The 26,227-nt window shown below is 37.6% G+C and overlaps 1 protein-coding gene across 3 annotated transcripts in view; it reads left to right on the top strand.

The window, feature by feature from the left end:
- Positions 1-1,077: 1,077 nt before the first annotated feature.
- Positions 1,078-26,227, top strand: part of RFC1 (replication factor C subunit 1) — a 68,725-nt gene continuing 43,575 nt past the window's right edge. Inside the window, exons 1-4 of one of the 3 annotated variants that reach the window (XM_045550539.1) lie at positions 1,078-1,228; positions 16,886-17,014; positions 19,055-19,130; positions 21,130-21,252. In XM_045550539.1, coding sequence (XP_045406495.1) covers positions 1,226-1,228; positions 16,886-17,014; positions 19,055-19,130; positions 21,130-21,252 — 331 coding nt within the window. In that variant the 5' untranslated portion in view covers positions 1,078-1,225. Of the gene's footprint in view, positions 1,229-14,184; positions 14,201-16,885; positions 17,015-19,054; positions 19,131-21,129; positions 21,253-26,227 lie in introns of those variants that run through there. The other 2 variants (XM_045550540.1, XM_045550541.1) reach the window with 2 other exon arrangements.

The raw sequence follows: 26,227 nt of genomic DNA, 5'->3' as shown, positions 1-26,227 counted from the left end.
GTAGCTGGGACTACAGGCATGCTCCACCATGCCCGGCTAATTTTTTCTGTATATATTTTTAGTTGGCCAGATAATTTCTTTCTGTTTTTAGTAGAGACGGGGGTCTCGCTCTTGCTCAGGCTGGTCTCGAACTCCTGACCTCGAGCGATCCACCCACCTCGGCCTCCCAGAGGGCTAGGATTACAGGCGTGAGCCACCGCGCCGGCCTACCACTGCTCTTTGAGGGATTTAGAGCAGTGCAGGTTTGGGAACTTGGAGGCCTAGATTCCTAGCCTCGTAGCAAAGCTGGACTCCTTAATTTGTTTGAGCCTCCTATTTTTCATTTCTAAAATGGGGTGGGCCAACCGCAGCGGCTCATTCCTGTAATCCCAGCACTTTGGGAGGCCCAGGCAGGAGGATTGCTTGTGGCCAGGAGTTCAAGACCATCCTGGGGAACATAGTGAAACCCTGTCTCAAAAAAAAAAAAAAAAAGAGCCAGCCTCCTTGCGTTTGCCTGTAGTCCTAGCTACTTGGAAGGCCGAAGCCGGAGGCTCGCTTGAGCCCAGGAGTTGGAGGCCCAGTGAGCTATGATGGTGCCACTGCACTCCAGCCAGTGAGACCCTGTCTCAAAAAAAAAAAACGCAAAAAACTAAAAAGATTGTCCTTTAGCCTGGTGGTTTTCAAACTGTGGGGTCTCCTTTATTAGTAGAAGAAAAAAACCAATTCTGTGGTCAAACATTAAAAAAAAATCAGGGTAAATACTGCTTGGTAAAGCTTTTATTTCAGAGTAGATATTTATATAAAATATGTAAGACGCACATCTAAAATGTTTGTCTTATGGCGAGGTGGCAGTAAGAACTTTTGAGAGCTACTGTAGGTCAGTGCACCCTCCAGACGCGGAACCGGGAGGAACATGGAGTTTCCCCTGCAAGGTACCCCGCCTTCCAGGGAGACCAATCTCGGATGCCCCGTCGTGAGCGTCCGCGCCAACGCCAGCCACACAGACCCGTACTCCAACCGCGTCCCGACCTCCTCGCGGCGGCAGCGGCCCGCGGCCTCCCGGGGCGGCACCTGGGCGGGGCTGCGGGGAAGCGCGCCTCCTGACGTCATCAGCGCGCGTCCCGCCTCCGCCTTCGCCTTCTTCCTCTTCGCGGGAGAAGTTGTTGGCGCGAATGGATTCCGAACTCCGATAACGGATTCGCCAGCCGGCCGGCCTGCACCCCGGCGCCTCGATTCTGGGGCTGCGATGGTGAGCCCCTCGGGGTGGCCGTGCGGCTCGGGCCTTGGGAGACTTTGCAGGCCGGGTGTGGCCGGGGCGCTCCGGGTACGCGGGGTGGGGGAGGACGGCGGCGTTTGGCTCCGGAGCGGAGCGGAGGCGGAGCGGGGCACGGGCCGGCGGCCGGGCGCACGGCTTGGCCGGGACGGCGGCGCCAGCTCTCGGCCGCCGCCCGCGCGCGGAGATCGTTGCTACGCGGCACTTTGGCGACGCCCCCGCCCCCACTGCCGGGGAAGGGAGGAAGAGCCGGAGTAGTGCTGGTGATTTGGGGGCGCAGCGGCACAGTTATCTTCCTGTTTGGTGTTGCCCCGAACCTCAGTTTGAGTCCTGCCTAAGTTAAGCTTTAAGTCATGAGGGAGAAGGATGTAACCAACTTTTCTTTCTTATGAATAAGTTGTTTAGGGCCTTCAACTTTCAGCATTAACAGCCCAGCTCATTTCCGCTCGTCACTAGCGCTCATCGGAGCCGATTTGAGACCAAGGGCATGGGGAGTATGTTTTATTTTGTTCAGAAGAGTTCATAGGAGTCAAAGAGATTACAGGGTTTACCAGGAAAAATAAATACGGGGAATAGAAACAGATGTAATACATTTGACAGCTGTCACCTATCACCTGATGTTAAGAAATATTTTTAAATACCCCAGAACCTCAGTGCATCATTCTATATTAAAGCATTCAAACAAATTGAAAGTGATGTAGTTATGCACCCAGCAAAACAGACATTCATGATGGTATGGCAATGGACACGGTTATGTGTTTGAAGTATTTCTAGTTTAAAGGACAATTTAAGATATTCCTTTAAGCCACAAGATACTTAACAATCAGATATAATTGTTTCAATCATTCTTCAGCTGGTCAGAATGACAACATTCTAGGGGGTAAAAGTTATATGCTAAATTGGGAAACCTTGCAGCCCTTTGTGTTTCTTCTCAAAAAAGGATAAAATAATAATGGTAGCAGCCACCCTAGACCAAGCATCTTCTTCAGGTCAATGGGTGAACTGTTTGTTTTACATAGCTTCTTTTTCATTTCAACCCACTGCGATCTAGTTTTACAGGTGGTAAAGGCACCTTTTAGGGTTTAAACAATTTGTCATACAACTAGTAGATGGTTGAACTGGAATTAGAGCCTAAGTGTTTCTGACCACTACATTATACAGCCTCCCTACAATGATTATCATTACATTTTGGAGTTCAGGCACCGTGGTATTGTGGAAAGTTGAGGAGATTTGGAGTCTTGAAGATGAAGCATGGGGGGATGTTTTAGTTTAATAGTTTATAGTTTAGTTTATAGTTATTGTATTAGTATAGTTTAATAGTTATGTGGTCTTTAGCAAGTAAATAGCTTTACTTTAATCTCCTTCCTTACCTGTAAAAGGAGGGAAAATAATAGCTACCTTAAATGATTGTTTTGAGGATTAAACAAGATAATATATGTAAAGCTTCCATTCTGGTGCCTGACAGATAGTAGGCATTATACAACTACACAACTACCAATGATGTATTTTCTTAGAAAGGACTTTTTGGAAAGTTATGTAGATTTTAAGGGACATTGTAGATGACTCTGATATTGTGAGTTATGGTAAACAACAGCTTGTATGGTCAACTCGTGATCATTCAGGTACTTTCAAAATTTTCATTCTTTAGTACTGCCATTCGTGGTTCAATAGAGGCCTTGTCTCTAAAAAAAAATTATACATATATATATGTTTTTTAGAGGCCCTATCTCTAAAATGCATATATGTATATGTGTATAGATATATGTGGGTGTATATATATGTGTATGTGTGTGTATGTATATTTAATTTAGTCTTCCTTAGTATAAAAATTAGCAAACCCCTACACTAAAATTCTGTTCAGTCCAGGTGAAGTGGCTCACGTCTGTAATCCTAGCATTTTGGGAAGCCTTGGCAGGAAGATTTATTGAGGCCAGGAGTTTGAGACCAGCCTGAGCAAGAGCGAGTCCTTATCTCTACAAAAAAAAAAAAGAAAAAGAAAAATTAGCGGGCATGGTGGTGTGTGCTTGTTGTCCCAGCTACTCAGGAGGCTGAGGCAGGAGGATTACTTGAGGCCAGGGGTTTGCGATTGCAGTGACCTATGATGACACCACTACGCTCTAAGCCCTGGCAACAGAGTGAGACCCTGTTTCCAAAAATAAGAAAAAAAAAACTACCATAAAATTCTGTTCAACAAATGTTCAATGAACAACTGTGCCCAATTATATACAGTAGTTCTTAATCTTTGGGTCTCAGTTCCCTTTGATAAATGTGAATGGTATGCAAATTTTTTGCCCAGAGAAATGTATATAGGTACATACACACCATTTTAGGGGGTTCACTTATCTTCTGAAGCCCATCCATAGATGAAGGGTTAACTTTTGCCCTGGGAGGTGCCCTTTTTCCCAAATATTTTCTAATTAAAAGTTAGTAATAAGGAATAAAATACTATATCCACACAGTGGAATACTTTGGGGCCATTAGAAAAATGAGAAACCTTTATAGTCTGATGTGAAACAATTGTCAAGATATGAAATCTCTCTGGAAAGGTACACAAGGAACTACAACTGATAACATTTGTTGCTTCCAGAGGTAGGAAGTGTGTGCCTGAGAGGCAGGGTAGGAGGGAGACTTTACCCTTTTGCATTTTGAATCATGTGAATGTATTATCTATTAAAGGAATAAAAACAAAATGAAAAATAAAAGGAATAAAAAGAAGCCATGTGAACAATTTGAATTGCTGTGAGATTTAATTGTTCAAAATGTGAATAAAACCTGAGATGCCATTTTTAAAAAGTCAGTATATATAATTGACTAGTATAATTATTGAAAATATGCATAAGGTTGAACTAAATACATGAGACTAACGGACAGCCTTTTTGAAGAGCTGTCAGGTCGCTCTCAATACATTGTAATCTGAATTGCTTCATTGTTTCACTGTAGGGGGCACCTTTCACTTCATAGTTTACTATGTGAAATGGTCCCCTTGGGAGCAGTGCTGTGATACAATTTTGCTAAACATATATACTTGTACTTGGCCTATAAGGCCCCTACTTACATTTCTGGTTTCTTCTCTCTGTGTCTTCTAAGGCTGGTTTTGTTTTTGTTTCAAGGCTTTTGTTCTTGCTCTTTCCTCTCTTTGGAATACTCTTCCTCTTCCTCTAGATCTTTGCATGTGTCTTTTTCTCATCGTTCAAGTCTTTCATAGCCTAATCCAAAGTCATGAAGATTTGTGCTTATGTTTTTCTCTAAGAGTTTTATAGTTTTAGCTCTTACATTTAGGACTTTATCCATTTTGAGTTAACTTTTGTGTACAAAATTCTTTCGTCATTGAATTATGTCGGCACCCTTGTCAGAAATCAGTTGACTGTAAATGTGAGGGTTTTTTCCTGGACTCTCAAGTGTATTCCATCGATCTATCCTAATGCCAATAATGCATTATCTTTATTACTGTGACTTTGTAGCAATTTTTGAAATCAGAAAGTATAAGCCCTTCAACTTTATTCTTTTTCAAGATCATTTTGGCTATTCCAGTTTCTTAAATTTCCATATGAATTTTAGAATTAGCAAAGAAACCAGCTGGGATTTCCATAGAGAATGTTTTCAGTATGTACATCAATTTGGGGAGTATTGCCATCTTAACAATATTAAGCCTTCTGATCCATGTACATGGGATGTCTTTCCATTTATTTAGATCTTCTTTGATTTCTTTAAATAATATTTTGTAGTTTTCAGAGTATGAGTTTTATACTTTTTTTGTTAAATATATTCCTGGTTATTTTATTCTGCTTTATTTTAAATGGGTTTGTTTTCTTTTTTTTTTTTTTAATTCTTATTTCAGCATATTGTGGGGGTACAAAAGTTTAGGTTACGTATATTGCCCTTGCCTCCCCATCCCGCCGAGTTGGAGCTTCAAATGTGTCCATCCCCTAGACGGTGCACATCGCACTCATTATATAGGTATATACCCCTCCCCTCCCCCCCACATCTGCTCGACACCCGATCAGTGTTATTCCTAAATGTGCTCTTAGGTGATGGTCAGTGAAACCAATTTGATGGTGAGTACATATGGTGCTTATTTTTCCATTGTTGGGATACTTCACTTAGTAGAATGGTTTCCAGCTCTATCCAGGAAAATACAAAAGGTGCTATATCACCATTGTTTCTTATAGCTGAGTAGTACTCCATGGTATACATATACCACATTTCCACTCATGTACTGATGGGCACTTGGGTTGTTCCCACATCTCTGCAATTGTGAATTGTGCTGCTATAAACATTTGGGTGCAGATATCTTTGTTATCAAATATCTTTTGTTCTTTTGGGTAGATGTCCAATAATGGGATTGCTGGATCAAATGGTAGGTCTACTTGTGTCTGTTTAAGGTATCTCCATATTGCTTTCCACAGGGGTTGCACTAGTTTGCAGTCCCACCAGCAGTGTATGAGTGTTCCTGTCTCTCCACCTCTATGCCAACATTTGTTGTTATGGGATTTTTTGATAAAGGCCATTCTCACTGGAGATAAGTGATATCTCATTGTGGTTTTGATTTGCATTTCCCTGATGATTAGAGATGTTGAGCATTTTTTTCATGTTTGTTGGCCATTCTTCTGTCTTCTTTTGAAAAATTTCTGTTCATGTCCTTTGCCCGCTTTTTGATAGGGTTGTTTGATTTTTTTCTTGTGTATTTTCCTGAGTTCTAAATAGATTCTAGTTATGAGTCCTTTATTGGATGTGTAGCATGCAAAAATTTTTTCCCATTCTGTAGGTTGTCTGTTTACTGTCATGACAGTTTCTTTGGCTGTACAGAAGCTTTTTCATTTAATCAGGTCCCATTTATTTATTTTTGTTGTTGCTGTGATTGCCTTTGGGGTCTTCTTCATAAATTCTTTGCCTAGGCCAATGTCTATAAGAGTCTTTCCCACATTTTCTTCTAGAATTCTAATAGTTTCACTCCTAAGGTTTAAGTCTGTTATCCGCCATGATTTGATTTTTGTGAGAGGTGAAAGGTGTGGGTCCTGTTTCAGTCTTCTACATGTAGCTATCCAGTTTTCCCAGCACCATTTATTGAGTAAGGATTCTTTTCCCCAGAGTATGTTTTTGTCTGCTTTGTCAAAGATTAGATGGGTATATGAGGATGGTTTTATATCTGGATTCTCGATTCTGTTCCACTGGTCTGTGTCCCTGTTCTTGTGCCAATACCAAGCTGTTTTAATAACCACAGCCTTGTAGTATAGTTTGAAGTCTGGTAAATTAATACTTCCCATTTTGTTCTTATTGCTTAAAATTGCTTTTGCTAAATGGGGTCTTCTCTGGTTTCCATACAAAGCGTAAAATTTTTTTTTCTATATCTGTGAAAAATGATGTTGGTACTTTAATAGGGATTATATTGAATCTGTAGATCACTTTGGGTAGTATAGACATTTTAACAATGTTGATTCTTCCGATCCATGAGCATAGTATGGTTTTCCACCTGTTTACGTGCTCTGCGATTTCCTTCCTTAGTGTTTCATAGTTCTCTTTGTAGAGGTCTTTTACCTCCTTAGTTAAATATATTCCTAGGTACTTTATTTTCTTTGTTGCTATCATGAAGGGTATTGAGTCTTTGATTTGGTTCTCAGTTTGACTGTTCTTGGCATATATGAATGCCTCTGATTTGTGTGTATTGATTTTATATCCTGAGACTCTACTGAATTCATTTATTAGTTCCAGGAGTCTCTTGGTTGAATCCTTGGGGTTTTCTAGATATAATATCATATCATCTGCAAAGAATGAGAGTTTGATCTCTTCCGTCCCCATTTGGACACCCTTGATTCTGCTCTCTTGCCTGATTGCTCTCGCGAGGACTTCCAGCACTATGTTGAATAGCAGTGGGCAACCTTGTCTGGTTCCAGTTTTAAGTAGGAAGGCTTTCAATTTTTCCCTATTCAGTATGATGTTGGCTGTGGGTTTGTCATATATGGCTTGTATCATTTTTAGATAGGCCCCATCTATGCCTATTTTGTTAAGCGTTCTTATCATAAAAGGGTGTTGAATTTTGTCAAATGCTTTTTCTGCGTCTATTGAGAGGATCATATGGTCTTTGTTTTTGCTTCTATTTATGTGGTGTATTACATTTGTAGATTTGTGTATGTTGAACCATCCCTGCATCTCTGGGATGAAGCCCACTTGGTCACGATGGATTATTTTCTTGATAAGCACCTGGACTCGATTTGCTAGGATTTTATTGAGAATTTTTGCGTCTATATTCATGAGGGATATTGGTCTGTAGTTTTCTATTTTTGTTGGATTCTTTCCTGGTTTTGTATTAGAGTTATATTGGCTTGATAAAATGTGTTGGGGAGGATTCTGTATTTCTCGATGTTGTGGAATAACTTGTAGGATAGGCACCAGTTCTTCTTTGTAGGTGTGGTAAAATTCGGGAGTGAAGCCATCTGGTCCTGGGCTTTTCTTTTTGGGGAGGTATTTTATTGCTGTTTCGATTTCAGTTCTTGATACTGGTCTGTTCAGGGATTCTATTTCTTCCTGGTTGAGCCTAGGGAGGTTGTGTGTTTCTAAAAATTTGTCCATTTCCTCCACATTTTCCAATTTGTGTGCATAAAGGTTTTTGTAGAATTCATAGATGATATCTTGTATCTCTGTGGCATCAGTTGTGATTTCTCCTTTCATGTTCCTGATGGAGGTTATTAGAGATTATTTTTTTCTGTTCTTAGTTAGTCTAGCTAAAGGTGTGTTGATTTTGTTTATCTTTTCAAAGAACCAACTTTTTGTTGGAATTGTTTTCTTAATTTCACTTTTGGATTGTTTATTGAAAGCGTATATGGATTTTTGTGTATTGATCTTACATCCTTGGTGAACTAATTTATTAGTTCTAATAGTTTTTAGTGGATTCCTTATGATTCTCTCTATATAAGATTGTTTCATCTGCAAACAGAGATAGTTTTACTTCTTCTTGTCCAATCTAGGTGCTTTTCATTTCATTTTCTGGCCTAATTCTTTTTGCTAGAACCTCCACGATGTTGAATACAAGTGGCAAGAGTGGACATCCTATTTTTTTCCTAATCTTAGGGGGAAAGCCTTATAATAGCTTTCTCCTTGCTTTCAACATATAAAGCCTTAATATAATTTTAAATACTTTTAAATAATCTCTTATTTTTTTCTCTGCTGTGCTACCACCAGTTATGTCATTGTATATTTTAGTCAGATGTATAGTTTTGCATTTTAGTTGTTTTCAAGATAAAAGATTTTTATATTTGGGTAGATTTGTGAAGTATGTTGATAATAATCAATTTCTGCACATGGATTTGGTGGGCACTTAAAAATATTAACCAGAAATATTAATTTTTTTTATTCTCAAAATAGAGAAGTAAAGCCAAAATACATTTTTGCAATCACTCAGCAGAGCACTGCCTTACTTATTTTGCATAAAACCCTGTAGTCTTCAAACATAAGTGAACACAGTGATGTAATTTGCTTTTTTTCCACATTTTTTTTTTTTTTTTGAGACAGAGTCTCACTCTGTTGCTGGGGCTAAAGTGCTGTGGCGTGACCTTAGCTCACAGCAACCTCAGACTCCTGGGCTCAAGCAGTCCTCCTGCCTCAGCCTCCCAAGTAGCTGGGACTACAGGCGTGTGCCACCATGCATGCCTGGCTAATTTTTTCTATATATTTTTAGTTGTCCAGCTAATTTCTTTCTATTTTTAGTAGAGACAGAGTCTTGCTCTTGTTCAGGCTGGTCTCGAACTCCTGTGCTCAAAGGATCCGCCACCTCGGCCTCCCAGAGTGCTAGGATTACAGGCGTGAGCCACCACACCCAGCCTCTTTCCACATTTTGATAGGCAAATACAACTGCTTTGTTGCTTGAACCCAAGAGCAGTGGGAAAAAAATAGTTACAATTATTTGCTTATGCTTCAAAAATAAATATATATCAGCATTTGTCCTGACCTTTTAAAGTTAAAGGTCATTATGTCAGTTCACTTCTGTGTGGGTTCAGGAGGGTTTATTGCTAAAATTTTTTTTCATCTATAACTCTATTAATAGATTCATAACAAACTGAGTTGGAAATTTATTAGTATAGTTTGAAGACTTAAAAAAATGCATGATTTTTTTTCAGGCTTGACAAAGTCTGTTATTTTTTCTTGGCATATGTATTAATATAATATGTTAATTGTATGTATATAAAATTGTATTTGAGCTGCATGATAGGCATTGCTTCTCTATGACAGTTTTATAGAATTGTTAGTTACACCTTAAGGTAGGAGAATACAAAAAGTCTTTTTTTGCTTATGTTTAGAAGCATCTTAGATTTCAAAACTTTTTACCAGAGAATGTCTTGTTGGCATTCTCAATTTTTTCATTTGTAAATTGGGGTTAACAACTTCATAGTTTTGTTATGTGGATTAAATGAGTATTTTAAAGGTGCTTAAATCATTGCATGACACAGAGTAAATCCTATATAAGGGTATGTTAAGTAAATAAATGAAGTCCTGAGTCAGGGCGGTGGCAATGGGAATAGAGGGGAGAGGACAGTAGCATTTGGGAGATAGTTTAGGTAGGATAATTAGGTAGAGGGTCAGAATGAGGAGGAAAGGCAGTACCCATGTTTCTGTTTTGGGTGAATGGTGGTGCTTTGCATGGAGATAGGGAATAAAAGGAGAGAAGCAAGTCCCAGCAGAAGATGAATTTAGCTTTGGTCATTACGAGTTGGAGGCACCTTTGGGGCGTTTGGGTAGAGGTGCATTCAGCTACATGTCAGCTATGTGGCTATGGAGCTCAGAGGGGGTCTAGGGTGGAGACACAAGATTTAGGAGGTGTCAGTGTGGATATAAGTGGTACTGAGGTTAAGTAGGTGTGAGTGCAGATTTTAATTTTTAACTTGGGGCTCCTGGGCTTCAGGGGAAAACTCCTAAAATTGCATTAAAGTTTTGTTTGTATGTTTACTTTTATATATTTCTGTGGGAAATATTCATAGCTTTCATCAGATCCACAAAAGCATGAAAACTACTGGTATGGTTAATGAAAGACCACCTATTTTGTTTCCTTGGCACATGTTTTGGCATATTTTTATAAATGGGCAACTTGTTACAGATACTGACAACTTCATTAGCATATAAGCTCTGCAAGGACAGGGGCCACAAGGATAGGGCACTGCTGTATAGTGTGTGGCATGTGGTTTATTTTCCATAAATATTTGATGAGTAAATAAGTACAAATAAACTTTGTGTTTCCAGTAAGAAATCAACTAGAAGGTAAAACCTATTGGTATGAAAACATCTTCTCTAGCCCTTTCTGCATGACTTTAAGCTATTAAAACATTTAATGACAATGAATAATATAGCCTAGAGAAATACAGTATTTATTATGTTGTGTGTCTATTTTTGGTTTGAACATAATTTCTATGTTCATTCAAGTAGTTTAAATTTGATTTTTTTGGATAAGTCAGTTGTAAAAAATTGACTTCTGGATGAATAAAAACCATAATCAGAGTACATTGGCCCTGGTGAAAATATTACATTCTGAAATATACCACTAGACCAGGCATGAACAGTCTCAAATGCTTTAGTTATCCAGTTATGCAGGTATGATAGGAGAATTTATTTTTTTGAAGCCTAAATTAGATAATTATTTCCATTTCATGCTTAATTTTGCCAATGTTGGTTTGTATTTTTGGATCAGGTATCTGAAAACTTCAGTGATACAGTATTTCATTAAGAGAGTAGTCTAAGGCACAGTGATATTAAATATTATGACTTTAGAATCTTACACATCCTCTTTGCCACAGCAAGAATGGAAACCTGTCTTTTCACTGTCACGGGAGCGGCCTCTCAGGAAGACTAAATAGATTCCAGGGTGAGTAGGGGAAGCAGTTTCTATGCCCTTTCTGTTCCCTTGCTGTGCTTTATTTCATCTGTTCTTTTCTTTGCTCTGCTTTGTTTTCTTTGTTTTTTATTGAGACAGAGTCTCACTCTGTTGCCCAGGCTAGAGTGCTGTGATGTCAGCCTAGCTCACAGCAACCTCAAACTCCTGGGCTCAAGCGATCCTCCTGCCTCAGCCTCCCGAGTAGCTGGGACTACAGGCATGTGCCACTATGCCTAGCTAATTTTTTCTATATTTATTTTCAGTTGTCCAGCTAATTTCTTTCTGTTTTTAGTAGAGACGGGTGTCGCTCTTGCTCAGGCTGGTCTGGAACTCCTGAGCTCAAGTGATCCTCCGGCCTCAGCCTCGGCCTCCCAGAGTGCTAGGATTACAGGCGTGAGCCACCATGCCCAGCCTGCTTTGTTTTCTAAAGACAGAAAGATTAAGAGCAGAAAATAGAGTGGAAAGTGTCACAAGAACAGAGATTTAGCCTGTTTTGTTTATCCCAAGCACCAAGAGTAGTGCTTGGCCCTTAGAAGGCTCTCAGTAAATATTTCTTGAATGAATAAATGAATGATTGAATGAAAAAAGTTGATGCAGATCCTTCCAATTCTTCCCAGCTAGAACTTAATACCATTCAAAGATTTTTCAGACCACACTTACATTTCACTCACTGGTGTTTTCCTCAGAGAGGTTCTTGAGGCCTGTGCTAGACTTTGCGGTATCAGTAACGTTGATTGTATATGTAGAGCTATTTTGGATTTCTAAAAAAAGTAATTTGTTTGGCTAAAAACAAATTTTGAAGAAGAGGAAATATCCTCTCAAAGTGAAAGTATTTTTTTTGTTTTTTATAGCCACAATATTGTAATAAGACAAGAGAGTGGCAACGTAAGGATCAATTACATAAAGTCTACTTTAATAATATAGCTCAGAAATAATAGTGTTAATTTAATATTTTCTTAAAATTTCTTAAAACAGAAATCATTAGGTAAAGTCATAGCAAAAAATTAATCCCAATTAAAGATTCTTTTAATGTATCTTTAAAACAAATCTACCACTAATTTTATTTTATATAATCAAGAGCCTCTTTTTCTGAGTCCAGGCATGAATGTCAGGAATAAGGTTTTAGGAATAACCATTCATGTGTTCAGTGACTGTTAAGTGTCTACTTATGTGGGATGCTGTCTCTGTAGTTGAGATACAGTGATGACTAAGATAGCCTGCTGTGTGGAACTTACAGAAATGTATTCAAATTTAAATTTCTGTGACTCTCAGATGTATCTTCTAATGATTTTTAAAAGTTTTATTCTATTTTATTTTTTAGAGATGGGGTCTTGCAATGTTGCCCAGCCTGAACTCAAACTTGCCCAGGCTGGTGTGCAATATTGCAATCATAGATCACCGCAACATTGAATTTCTGGGTTGAAATGATCCTCCCGCCTTAGCCTCCTGAGTAACTGGGACTACAAGTGCCTCTGCACCCAGCTTTACTTTATTTTTAATTGACACATAATGTACATATTTATGGGGTACAGTGTGATGTGTTGATACATGTATACATTGTATAATGATCAAATCAGGGTAATTAGTATATCTGTCACCTCAAACATTTATTGTTTCTTTGTGGTGAGAACATTCAAAATCGTCCCTTCTTGATATTGGAAATATATGATACGTTATTCACCGTAGTCACCCTACGGTGCAATAGCACACCAGAACTTAGTCCTCCAGTCTAACTGTAACTTTGTACCTGTTGACCAACCTCTCTCCATTCCTCCTCCCCACTACTCCCTTCCCCCCAAGCCTCTGGTAACCACTTTTCTACTCTGCTTCTATGAGATCAACTTTTTTAGATTCCACATATGAGTGAGATCATGTGCTGTTTGTCTTTCTGTATCTGGCTTATTTCATTTATCATAATGCCCTCCACATTCATCCATGTTGTCACAAGTGACAGAATTTCATTCTTTTTTATGGCTGAATAGTATTTCATTGTATATATATACCACATTTTCTTTATCCATTCATCCATTGATGGAAACTTAAACTGATTCCATGTCTTGGCTATTGTGAGTAGTGCTGCAGTAAACATGGGAGTGCGGATATCTATGACATGCTGATTTCATTTGCTTTGGGTAAATACTCAGTAGTGGGATTTCTGGATCTCTAGGAATCATTTTGAGACCCAGTTCAGGTGTTTCTTTTGGGAAGCAGTCCTTGAGATCATCTGTATTAGGTGCTTCTGGTGCTCGCATAGCCTTATGATTAGCTTTGTCTTAGCTAATTGTATAATATTTAATTCTTTATATACTAGTTTATCTTCCAGGTAGCTTCATGAGGGCATTTTCTTCAAGAAGGAATGCTCACTTGGTGCCCTAAGTCCCTGGCACACTGTCTGCCTGTCAGCATGTGAGGATCGAATGTATCAGGAATGATGAGAAGCGAAAGGCCACTTTGCTAATTGTGGGGTATGGCTACTTTTGCATGGATCCTTACAGTTACAGGAAAACTAAGAGGGGGCAGTCATGGTCAAGTGGAAAACTATGATAGAGATTTGGAGTTAGAGGACCAGGTTCCATGCTGAAGATTTTTGGTTTGCCACCTGTGATTCTCTCAGGGATCTTATGAGACAAGTGGCATCATGAGGAAACAAAGGGACAGAGAAATGAAGTAACTTATGTCAGTTTTTATTTTTATCAGCTGTGTAGTGTGTGAGCATCTGTTTCCCCACGCCCTTGACATATGTGGATACCATCAATCTTTTAAAACTAATTTAATCAAGCTTTACTTTATCTGCTCATTATTTGTGAAGTTGAACATCTTTTATTATGTGTTGGTTATTTGTATTTCTTTTATACTTTGCCTATTAGCAGCTTTAATTCATTTTTCTTTTGGATTATCTTTTATTGATTTGTAGGAGCCCTGTTATATATTACATATATTATACATATTTTTAAGCTAGTTGCTTGTGGGTTTTTTTTTTGTTGTTGTTGTTGTTTTTCAGGTGAGGTCTTGCTGTGTTCCCCAGGCTGAACTCAAACTCCTGAGCTCAAGTGATTCTCCTGCCTCGGCCTCCCGAGTAGCTGGGAGTACAGGTTTGCACCATTGTGCCCAGCTCTGTTGCTTATATTTTAACTTTATTTATGACATCTTTTGTTTTATTTTTATGTAGTCAAATCTGCCTTTCTTTTTTCTTAAAACTCTAATCCCATGACAGATTAAAATCTGCCTTTCTTTATGATTGGTTTCTAGCCTTGATTCTAGCAGAAAGGCCTTCTGCTTTGAAGGCCTTTCCCGTGCCAACATTGTAAAAATCACTTTACAAATTTCTTCATTTTTCTACTTATACACAGCAAGAATTATTTTTTGCAGGTAAGGGAAGTGTTCACATCTATTATTTGGGCATATGATTAGCTCTTAGACTTGTTCTTCTGCATTCCATGAAATCTTTGAAGACCTGGACTACTAGACAGGGAATGGTAATTAGTAGAGTCAGGTGAAGTCACATTCAGATTGCTAATCTCTGCCTCTTAGATGTTTATGCACAAGATGGCCGCTCACACTGGAGATAGTCCTAAAAAGATGTGAGCAGGATGGCTTCCATTCTGATGAAAATTCTTACCCCAAAGTTTAGATTTTTAGTGTAGACTGAGTTAGAGCAAGATGCTGTAATTTTTTTGGTCTTACGCTGCCATCAGAGTATGGGGAGTGTGGAGAAGGAGGGTAAAATAATGGGAAAGGAAAAGAAAGGAGATACGAGTGGGAAGAATTGCTTAGGAAGGAAAGGTGTAACAGTGTTGAGGAATGGCAGTGTGGGTTTTTATACAGACATAAATTAGCTCAATATTACCAACAGTTCATTCTCTGAATTATATTTTGTTTTCTTTTTGTGGTTTGAAGCACTTGTGGTCCTAAAACAGGTTGAAAAGCATGCTTGCTTTAACCGGATTATTAGCATACAGTTTGATATTTCTGTGGTGCACACGCACCCTCTTTCTCTGTGGGTGTGTTTAAACAGTCACCACTGTTTGACGAAGAATCACTGTGTAACTTCAGAAGTGAAACTCTGATGCGAAACTCTCATTTCCCCCAGAAGCAGTAAAGTAGTTGTCAGCCTCAAATTTGATTCTTTGCAAGTTATAAAAAAGACTGTGGTTAGGAATCTGTCTTCATGAAAAAAAAATTATTAAAAGAAAAAGACAAAGACTGTGGTTTTCTTTATTGTTCTTCTTTTCTTCAGCATCTGACACAAATGTCTCAGTTTCACTGCTGAGGTACATATTCTGTAAGCAGTATTTTTTAGACTTAGACTTTTTTTTTCTTTTTTTGCTCCTGCCAGCCCCCCTAGACTTAGACTTAATTAGGATGGATTTGTAACTTTTCTATATGAGCAGACTTAGAAAAGAGGGTATAAAACTAGGGAAGTCTTTAACCTTTTTTTCCCCCCAATTTAACATGCCTGTGTACCTCATTTGTCTGCTTTGTTTATTGGCTTAGCCACAAAGCTCTGTGTGTGTGTGTGTGTGTGTGTGTGTATGTATGTAACAGATTTGTTTGGGATTTTTGGCATTTTAAGGGTATGATAATTACTGCCAGGATCTAGGATATAATTGCTAACTTTTTGTATACTTTATAAAGTACCTTTGTGGGCATTTCTCTCATACAATAAAGAGAGATAGGTTAGAGGGATAAAAAGTATTGAAAACTCATGATTATAATGATCAAGGATAGGAAGAGGGAACAAGGTACAGCTGGTTCTTGAACCCAGTTTTTTGGAATTCATATCCTAAATTTTTCTCATTATTTTGTATTCTTTATACTCTTGCCTATTAGCAGAGATAACTATAAATGCAGTGTTTCAGTAATATGAAGGGATATTAGTTCAGAAATGAGGTGAAGGGAAGCTTTTTAGTGAGCCAAAATTATGATAAATACACAATTAATCCTCATAAAGGTGAGGTATATTATTAGTCCCACTTTACTTAGGAGAAAACAGACAAATTAACTTGCCCAAGGTCACACCAGGTGGAAAGCACTAGAGCACAGTTTTCAGACCAAAGCTTTCTAAGGTCTATTCCCTCTCCTCTACACCACAGTTTCTTCAAAACTAAATTTTAGAAGAGTAGGGAAGAATATGTATTCAAAGGATGAAAAAAGTGAGTGATTTTAATTGTAAATTACATTGTAAATGTTTCAGTATGATTAATTTGCATTCTGTAGTTTAACATGGGTAGAGTAATAAAAGAGTATATTGCAGTAAGCATCAAAGTTTTTTCTTGGGAATTTGGGGAAATCATACAAATAAAAATAATTTGAAGGATTTAGTTATTAAGAATGATGAGAGTTGTGATAGTTATTCTTCTCTCAAACTGGAGTATAAGTCCCACAGACAAGGATTGTTTTCTTCAACTCTTTGTCTTCTCTCCAACTGTGCCTGGGATGATGGAATGTGTGTGTGCCTACTTGATCAACACTACTACTTGCCTGTGTAATAATTGTGCTATCAGTAACAAAAATTCCACTTGCTTATTTTTGCCCTGTTTTTGGCCAGATTCTGAGAATTAGTATCATTTTTCATTAGACAAATTATTTTTAACTCAGGTAATCTTATCAGTTAACTTTTGCACATAAAAAGAATGCTACTGCACACATGGAACTATCTCGATTTGGAGAAATTTCTCAGGATAAGCCAGTGCATGTGTAAAGCTGTCCATTTCACAGTTGAAATTAGAATTTTATGCTGTTAATGTTTACTTATGAATCTCCTTTTTTGCTTTTAGGACATTCGGAAATTCTTTGGAGTTAAACCAAGTGGAAAGAAACTTGTAAGTGAAACAGTAAAGAAGAATGAGAAAACAAAGTCTGCTGAAGAAACTTTAAAAGGAAAGAAAGGAATAAAGGAAATCAAGGTCAGTTTCCCAGATACAATTTTGCATTATATGAAATGTTAAATAGGCTCAGTTCCTAAACTTGACATGTTGGGAGCCTTGAGTAAATGTAGATTTCAACTCATTTAGCAGCAGAAATAATAAGGCTATTACTTATTTCTAATTAATGTAGCTTACTACATTTACAGTTTGGTGTTTTCCTTGGTTTTCCTGATGTAGAAAGGAAACCTAAAAAGGTTTAGTTAAAACTTTGCATTTTAAGACCAAAGTTTGCTCACAGACATGCGCCCTTATCGTCAGGTGAATGGTGTTAGACTAATCGTGAGGGAAGCCTTTGAAGGCAAGGTTTATACTTTATGCTGTTCCTCCATGGGCCTAAGAGAAATTAAGATACAGCGTCAATATGGAAAGCAGGCAATGGCTATAGTGGTGTACTTGAATTCATATTGTTCCACTTCATGGCCAGGTGTGGTGGCTCATGCCTGTAATCTTGGCACTTTGGGAGACTGAGGTGGGAGGATTGCTTGTGACCAGGAGTTTGAGAACAGCCTGGGCAACATAGTCAGACCCTGTTTCTACAAAAAATAGAAGAAATATTAGCTGGACACACCTGTAGTCCTAAGCTACTTGGTAGGCTGAGGCAGGAGGATTGCTTGAGCCCAGGAGTTCAAGGCTGCAGTGAGCTATCATGGCGTCAGAGCCAGACTCTGTCTCTAAAGAAAAAAAAAATATTTGTTCCACTTTATGTAAACTTAACCACCACAGGTTACCTGTCCTCTTTCTTTGTATGTCTAGTTATTTTGGATTTATCCTGGACATTGTGAATGACACTGTGTAGGAACTTTGGATTCTATTTTATTCCTCTAAAGATTGTTGATTCTTTTGGTTTATCAGGCATCAAACTTGACTGAACTCAGCTCCAAACTCTTGCTTCCTCTGTGATGGACAGCAACTGAAATCTTTGTTCAGTTCTTTTAACCTTAGCTAAACACTTGGAGGTGTCCCACACATATTATATATAGTTAAGGAGATAGAGATTTGGCTAAAGTATACAGGCACAATTTGGGACTCACTTTCTGTGGCTCTCTCCTTTCTGTGATACCTTCCTCTCTTTTGAGTTGTTGTAGTTGCTTCGTACTCTGTCCTCTGACCCAGTGTTATGTGTAAATCATGGATTGGTAGGCAGTAGATCAGTTGGTGGTAGTAATGACAGTTTCTCTCATGTTTCTTGTCACTCAAAGATGCAGCTATGCATTGCCTCCATACTTACACTTGCACCTGAGCTGAGTGGAGCAGACCCTTCCCCCCCATTGTATGTAAATTATTATGTTCATTTATTCCATTTTCTTGCAAGATTGTTCTTATATTTTTGAAGTTTTATTATAATGGGTAGAAATAACTTATATCCCTACTTTTTAATTGATTACAATCAGTTTTTTTTGCTGTCTGCTTTCTTGATGCTTTTGGGGGAAATTTGGATATGTTAGAAATGTGATATTTAACTATAAAATATAAATAATACCTTTTGCTTTGGTTTTATTTCTTTTTCCAACAGGCATTGGCTAGTGGTGGGCCACTAGCTTAACTTTCATTTCTGTTTCTATCTTCACTTTCAGGAAGCACTTGCCTTATAATATCTGACATCCTTTTATTCTTTGTTATATATAGGTTAGTGTTGAGAGTGGAACTGAATAATAATATAGTTTTTTTTCTATAATTGTTTATTTTCTATCCTGATACAGTTGTTATCTGGCCTATGTTTAGCCCACTAAAGGTATTATTGACAATTTGGGCTGGATAATTTTTAGTTGTAGAGGACTGTCCCGTGCATTGTGGGATGTTTAATAGCATCCCTGGTCTACCCATTAGGTAATAGTAAACTTGCTCCCTCTCACCGAGCTGTGACAAGGAAAAATGTCTTTAGACATTGACAGTTGTCTCCTGGGGGGCAAAATTGCCTCTGGTTGAGAACCACTGAGCCTCAGTCTAATGAGAAAAAAAAAAAAAAAGGATAGGTTATACAGGCTTCTTCGTGTTCTAATTATACTGTAATGTTTATAGGCAAATAGCTCCCGTAAAGAGGATGTCTCCAAACAGAAGCAACCAAATAAGAAAAAGAGGATCATCTGTGATTCAGGTAATATTTCTTCTGAGGAGCTTTAAAGTTTTAAAGTTGTATGTCTTAGAGTTTTCTAAAATATATTCTGAGACACACAGCTCTCTGCGATGTCAGTAGGTGCTGTGAGAAGAGGGCTCAAGCAAAGTTTAAAACAATTTTATTTAACTGCAGAATGTATCAGAACCAAAATACGTTAATGGATTAAAGATTCCTCGAGAGGGGTATAGAGTATGTAGCATGTCTCAAACTTTGAATATGATATATTTATTTTTAAAATATTCATGTTAACTTCTCTTGAGCTAAGGTTCTTGAAAACATTTTAAAAATAGTACTTTAGAATATTGTTTTTAAGGCAAAGGTCTAAAATTTCACTTTTTTGCTTGATTAAAAGATCTGGTTCATTTTTGTTGCATTTAAAAAGGAATAAACAAAAAGGCTTTCTTTTGAATATAGTTTAAAATAGGAAATGTGATTTTTTTTTTTTTCTTTTCTTTTTTTTGAGACAAGGTCAGGTCATGCTCTGTTGCCCTGGCTAGAGTGCATTGCAACCTGAATCTCCTGGGCTCAAGCGATCCTCCTGCCTCAGCCTCCTGAGTAGTTGGAACTACAGGTGCATATTGCCATGCCCAGCTAATTTTTCTATTTTTTGTAGAGACAGGGTCTCGCTGTGTTGCTCAGGATAGTTTTGAACTCCTGGCCTCAAGTGATCCTCCCTCCTTGGCCTCCCAAAGTGCTGGGATTATAGGCATGAGCCACTGTGCCCAGCCAGGAAAGTGAATTTTTGTGCATGCCTTTTATGATGCAGAAAATGATGGTAAAATGATGGTAGAATTCAAAAAGTTTCAGTTTTTGGTTTTGTGGAAAAGATCCATCTGGTATGAATTCTTTCTTCCTTTAATTTTTATTTTTATCTGATGTGAATTCTTAAAAATGTAGCCTAAGAAGCATTTATGGATTGTCAGTATTTTTGACAGTGATATGAAAGATTCTTACTCAATTCTAAAAGTACTTGAGTGTTTACTGTGTGCCTTTTATTGCACTATATGGTGAGGAATTTGAAACAAGTGCATGTTCCGTTTCCCCTGAGAGTTTCCTTTTTTTTTTTTTGAAACTGGAAATTTAATTGTTCTATACAATTTAGAACAGTATGAGACAAGATTTATAAATGTATGGTGCAGAGGAAGGAGGACACTACAGTTTATACGAAACATGTTTTTTACCAGGCACTATGTTAAGTCCTCACACTTTGTCCTGATTTATATTTAAGTGCTCCAGCAATTAGGCTGTGGTAGACAGAATAATGGCCTCCCAAAATATACTATTATTAGGAAAAAAAGATTCCTAGAACCTGTGAGTATGTTAGGTTACGTGGCAAAGGGAAATAAAAGTTGCAGATGGCCTTAAGGTTGCTAATTAGATGACCTTAAAATAGGGAGATTATCCTAGATTATTCAGGTGGGCTCAGTGTAGTCACAGGGACTAGGCAGGCAGAAGAGATTTTGAGAGAGATTAACTATGGAGAAAGGTGAGAGAATCAGAGAGATGGCGGCACGAGAAGGACTCTGCTTGATGTTGCTGGTTTTGAAGATGGAGGGAAGTGGCTGTAAGCCAAGAAATGCTGGCAACCAACCACTAGAAACTGGAAAAGGCAAGAAATGAATCCTTTTCTAGAAAGGACTGCAGCCCTGCTCACACCTTTGAGTTTAGCCCAACAAGACCCATCCATATTGGACTTCTGACCTCCAGAACTATAGAGTAATAAATTTATATTGTTTTAAGCCACTAAGTTTGTGGTGATTTGTTATAGCAGCAGTAGAAAACTTAGGCTTAACGCTGGTTAAAAGTAACCTGTGAGAATTCACAAGAGATGTGCTTTGCAAAGGATCTTGAGGAATTGGTTCACAGTAACTACTTTAAAAATACACTATGATATTTCTTTTCGAAATTTTATTTTAACTACTTTAAAAATACACTATATTATAGTATTTCTTTTCAAAGTTTTATTTTCCTCTCACAGATTCAGAATCAGAGGAGACAATGCAGGTAAAAAATGCCAAAAAGCAACCAGAAAAATTGCCATTGACTTCTAAACCTGGTAAAATTTTACGGCAGGATCCTGTTACATACATTTCAGAAACAGGTAAGGTTATCATGTTTAAGTTTTGGAGACAGGCAGTGTATGTTATGTTCTTGAGCTTTTCATTGGTGTCTAAATGTACCTCCTTCACTTTGAATGAATTTCTGTTGTCTTTTTGCTTTGTTGGATTATGTGTATCAGAGGAAGGCTCTAATCATCTTTGGCATTTTCTGTAGATTAAGGGCCAATTACAGGGGAATTGGTTCTTGGAATATTTTTTTGAGATAGAATCTCACTGTGTTGCCCTGGCTAGAGTGCAGTGGTGTCATCATAACTCTCTGAGACCTCAAACTCCTGGGCTTAAGCGATCCTCCTGCCTCAGCCTTCTGAGTAGCTTGGATTACAGGCGTTAGCCACCACACCTGGCTGGCTCTTGGAATTTTTTTTTGAGTACTTTATATTGACTCATATAAATTGATGCTTTATCTTGAATCACATATTAAAATATTATTAGATTATTTTAGAACTATTAAGTTTTATATTTTGTGTGCTAATGTTATAATCTAGGTGTATGGTGATTATTCATATTTGTGATTTATAATTTAGCACAGATGTGACTTTAATTACCTGCATTCTCTGGCAACACTAAAGATTTTAGTATTAGTTTTTTAAAAGATTGGTTTGTGCTTAAATTTGTTTCTGTTGAATCTATTTTGAGAGTAATCAAAGAGCAAAAGACATTTATAAATATATACTAATTTTAAGATTTTGTAGTCTAAATAATTGTTTCTTAGATACTGTGCTTTTATATGAGGATCCCTGAGTTGTCATTTTAGGAAAAAAACTTGGATAAGTTAGTGGTGTAGTCATTTTGATTCTATCATTTGTTAACTGCTAGAGGAGACCATAACAGGAATAATATGAGATGGTGTATATGAAAGGACCAGACCCACTGCCTGGCACATACTCTAGTAGGCAGTCAAAAGGAAAAAGAAAAACAATAAAAGCCCACAGGCCAGGCGCGGTGGCTCACGCCTGTAATCCTAGCACTCTGGGAGGCCAAGGCGGGTGGATCGTTTGAGCTCAGGAGTTCGAGACCAGCCTGAGCAAGAGCGAGACCACCGTCTCTACTAAAAATAGAAAGAAATTAGCTGGACAACTAAAAATATATAGAAAAAATTAGCCGGGCATGGTGGCACGTGCCTGTAGTCCCAGGCACTGCCTGAGGCAGGAGGGTTGCTTGAGCCCAGGAGTTTGAAGTTGCTGTGAGCTAGGCTGACACCATGGCACTCTAGCCCAGGCAACTCTGTCTCAAAAAAAAAAAAAAAAGCCCACAGGTGAACTTTGTAGGCTATATGAGACATTTATTAATGAAGTCATTCAAAATGATCAATGACAAAATGTAAATGATGTGAACATATTTTTTGGGAAATTTTTAGTAAGCTGAGGTGTTTCTTTGTGGGCAGGAGGCAGATTGACTCTTTTAATGTTTTTGTTCTATTGCTAAATATCAGCTCAGGCACATTCTGCAAACGAACTCTTCTTCCGTTAAGAGGCCCTCCTCTTAGATCTGGCCACTTTTGTGAAGTTTTGAATATGTGGGAGGGAGAGTAAAAACAGTATGCTGATAGGTTTATTATGTAACTCAAGGTGGTATGATCAAGTTTTCTAGTGACACCCTGAAAAGGTCAAAGTTAGTGTGCAGACAGCCATGGCCTTCAACTGTGGATCAAGGCTATCCTTATCTTGTGATTTTAAGTACACAAAAGGGTCAGACAATTTAAGCTCTGATCACAGACTTTCTTTAACATAGAACTGTTTTTTTCAGGTGAGGAATTTTTGAATATTACTTTCTAAAGAGATGTCCAGCATTTTATCCAAACTGTTTATGCACATTAGGCAATATTTGTCATTCTGCTGATAGCATGCTCATGTGAAAGTAAACATTGTCCCCTTGTTTTAGCTAAAAATCTTGAGGTATGATGTACCTATTTAATGTGATGTTCAGAATTGCACATTATTCTGTTTTTTCTTAGAATTGAGATATAGGAAGAAGCTAGTTCTATTCTTGCCTGTTTTATCTTCTCATACTTTTTTGTTACTTGAAATGATAGGTGAATGAGGCTCCATAAGAGAGAATGAGACTATTAAAAAAAGTTCACAATAAAGTTAGAATAATAACATCAGATATATAAACAGTTTCAAAAAAGAAAAATACGACTTCTTAAAATAAATATTCTACTGGAAAATCCTTAACCTTAAAACTATTCTTCTATTATTCTTTATTTTTTCTTTAAGTTGAACTATACTTTTCAATATTGGGTCACAAATATTTTTGATTTACATTACCAGTTTAAGCAAAATATTTGTGTTAATAATAGTTTAAAAATTCTAATCTAAAATGTATTTGTTTATTTGGAGATTGGGACTTCTTGTGGAAAAGTATTATATGACATGATTCAGTTTTAAAAACTTGTTAATTCCACAAGAAAGCATTTTTGCTTCATCATTCCATACTTTATCTTTTCTTTCATGACCATCTTCTGTATTCTGATTTTAAAAACACAGTCTTTGGCTTCTGTAGGCATCTTTCTTGCAATATAGCATGTGTAGTGTTTAAGAGCACGGCCCTAGTTAAATCTTTACTTACTTTCCCCGTGTCTTAGTTTTCTCATATGTGAAGTGGAGATATTACTAGTACCTACGTCAGTAGCTTTTGTGATGATCAAATGAGATAATGCTTGAAAAGCATTTAAAATAGGATCTGGTATACAATAAATGCTCAATAAGTATTAACTGTTTTTCTTATGTTTGACTCTATTGTAAACCTACTTCTACCTTTAAAGATATTTTGCGTTTGCTTAGATACTTAGGATTTTCTGTTGATTAGGTCACTGTGCTTTAGGTACTTAGAAATGGTATTTGACCCACTTGTGTTACAAATGTATGCTTTCCTATGTGGAACTACTAGTTACTTGTGGCTGCTGAGCACTTGAAATACCATTAGCCTGAATTGAGAGCGTTGTAAGTATAAAATACAGGTTTCACACAGCAAAGGAAATAAATAATCAACAAAATGAAATGGCAACCTGTAGATTGGGAGAAAATACTTGGAAACCATATATCTGATAAAGGCTTAATATCTAAAATTTACAAAAAGAACTCATACAACTCAATTGTAAAACAACAAATAATTTAAAAGGCCTGAATAGATATTTCTTCAAAGAATACATAAAAATGGGCAACAGGTCTGTGAAAAGGTGCTCAATATCATTAATCATATAAGATTTTTTAGCTCCATGAGAAATAGTTTTCATCATTACTTTGATTAAATCTGTCTTCTACTAGGATTTATTATTTTTTTAAACTAATTTAACCATATTTTTCAAGTTACAGGAAAAGGAAAAAATTGCTTATAAATATCTTCGTAGTTAACCATTTGACTCTAGTAAAATGTTCGAAGTTGGTAAAAACCCCAATACTTGTACTGGGTAAATATATTTACTTTTAGTTGTTTAATGAAGGTGAAAGACCTTGAGTTTTGTTTGGCAGAGATGACCTTTTATTATGTGGTTTCATCAGGGCCTGCTGTTTGATTGAGAATGTTGGGAGATTTTCCTATCTTGAAAATTGTTTATGACTGATAATTTTAATTGTGCACATAATTCCTGAGGCAGTTAGTGCTCTTGAAGTTATAATTGTTTGGGGGTGGGTGTTGTGTTCTCTAGGTTATCATGTAGTATAAGTGACCTGTGACTTGGGAAAGTAGTAGCAGAAAATATTACTGGGGAGGTGTGTGTAACATTCTCTTTGCTAATTTTTAGCAACATATAGTTTTATATACCAGACAAATAAGTATAGATTCTGTATATGATAGAGAGCTTTTCAGGGAAGCCTAGAGGAGTTATTTATTTATTTTTCTTTGGAGACAGAGTCTCGCTCTTTTTGCCCTGGCTAGAGTGCTGTGGCGTCAGCAACCTCAAACTCCTGGGCTCAAGAAATCCTTCTGTCTCAGCCTCCCGAGTAGCTGGGACTACAGGCACGTGCCACCATGCCCAGCTAATTTTTTCTATATATTTTAAGTTGTCCAGATAATTTCTTTCTATTTTTTAGTAGACATGGGGTCTTGCTCTTGCTCAGGCTGGTCTCAAACTCCTGACCTTGAGTGATCCTCCCGCCTTGGCCTCCCAGAGTGCTAGGATTATAGGCATGAGCCACCACGCCTGGCCTAGCCTAGAGTTATTAAGGCAGAAAATTTTCTTGAAGTGAGAGGAAACTAAGATTTTTATATTTTTTTATTATACTTGTTTAAAAATTAATAAGATTAATAATAAATTAGTATTTATTTTTACACTAATATTCTTTATAAAAGAAACTAAAATTTGAATTTTTGAGGTTAGATGAAGTATTTAGATTAATATTATTTTAAATTACCTAAGTAAATGTTCCATTCCCTCATCCAGCCGTTTTGCCTTACATAGCTATGTTAAACACACATGTATAGACATATATATTTATTTGTGTGTATATGTTCATATTTGTGTGTCCATATTGAATATATATATATATATTTATATGTATGTATGCACACATACACATTTATTTGAGTAGCATCTTATAAAGTTTCTGCAGCTTGCTTTTTTTTTTTTTTTTTTGAGACAGAGTCTTGCTTTGTTGCCCAGGCTAGAGTGAGTGCCGTGGCGTCAGCCTAGCTCACAGCAACCTCAGACGACTCGGCTTAAGTGATCCTCTTGCCTCAGCCTCCCGAGTAGCTGGGACTACAGACATGTGCCACCATGCCCGGCTAATTTTTTCTATATGTATTTTTAGTTGGCCAGATAATTTCTTTGTATTTTTAGTAGAGACGGGGTCTCGGTCTCGCTCAGGCTGGTCTCAAACTCCTGACCTCGAGCGATCCACCCCCCCTCGACCTCCCAGAGTGCTAGGATTACAGGCGTGAGCCACCGCGCCTGGCCTTGCAGCTTGCTTTTTTATAACTCAGTGTCTTAGCCTACCTGCTCTCCCTCCCTGTGGACAG

Source organism: Lemur catta, chromosome 4 (assembly GCF_020740605.2).
Source record: "Lemur catta isolate mLemCat1 chromosome 4, mLemCat1.pri, whole genome shotgun sequence".
Classification (NCBI taxonomy): Eukaryota; Metazoa; Chordata; class Mammalia; order Primates; family Lemuridae; genus Lemur; species Lemur catta.
This window is presented reverse-complemented; position numbering and strand designations above follow the sequence as displayed.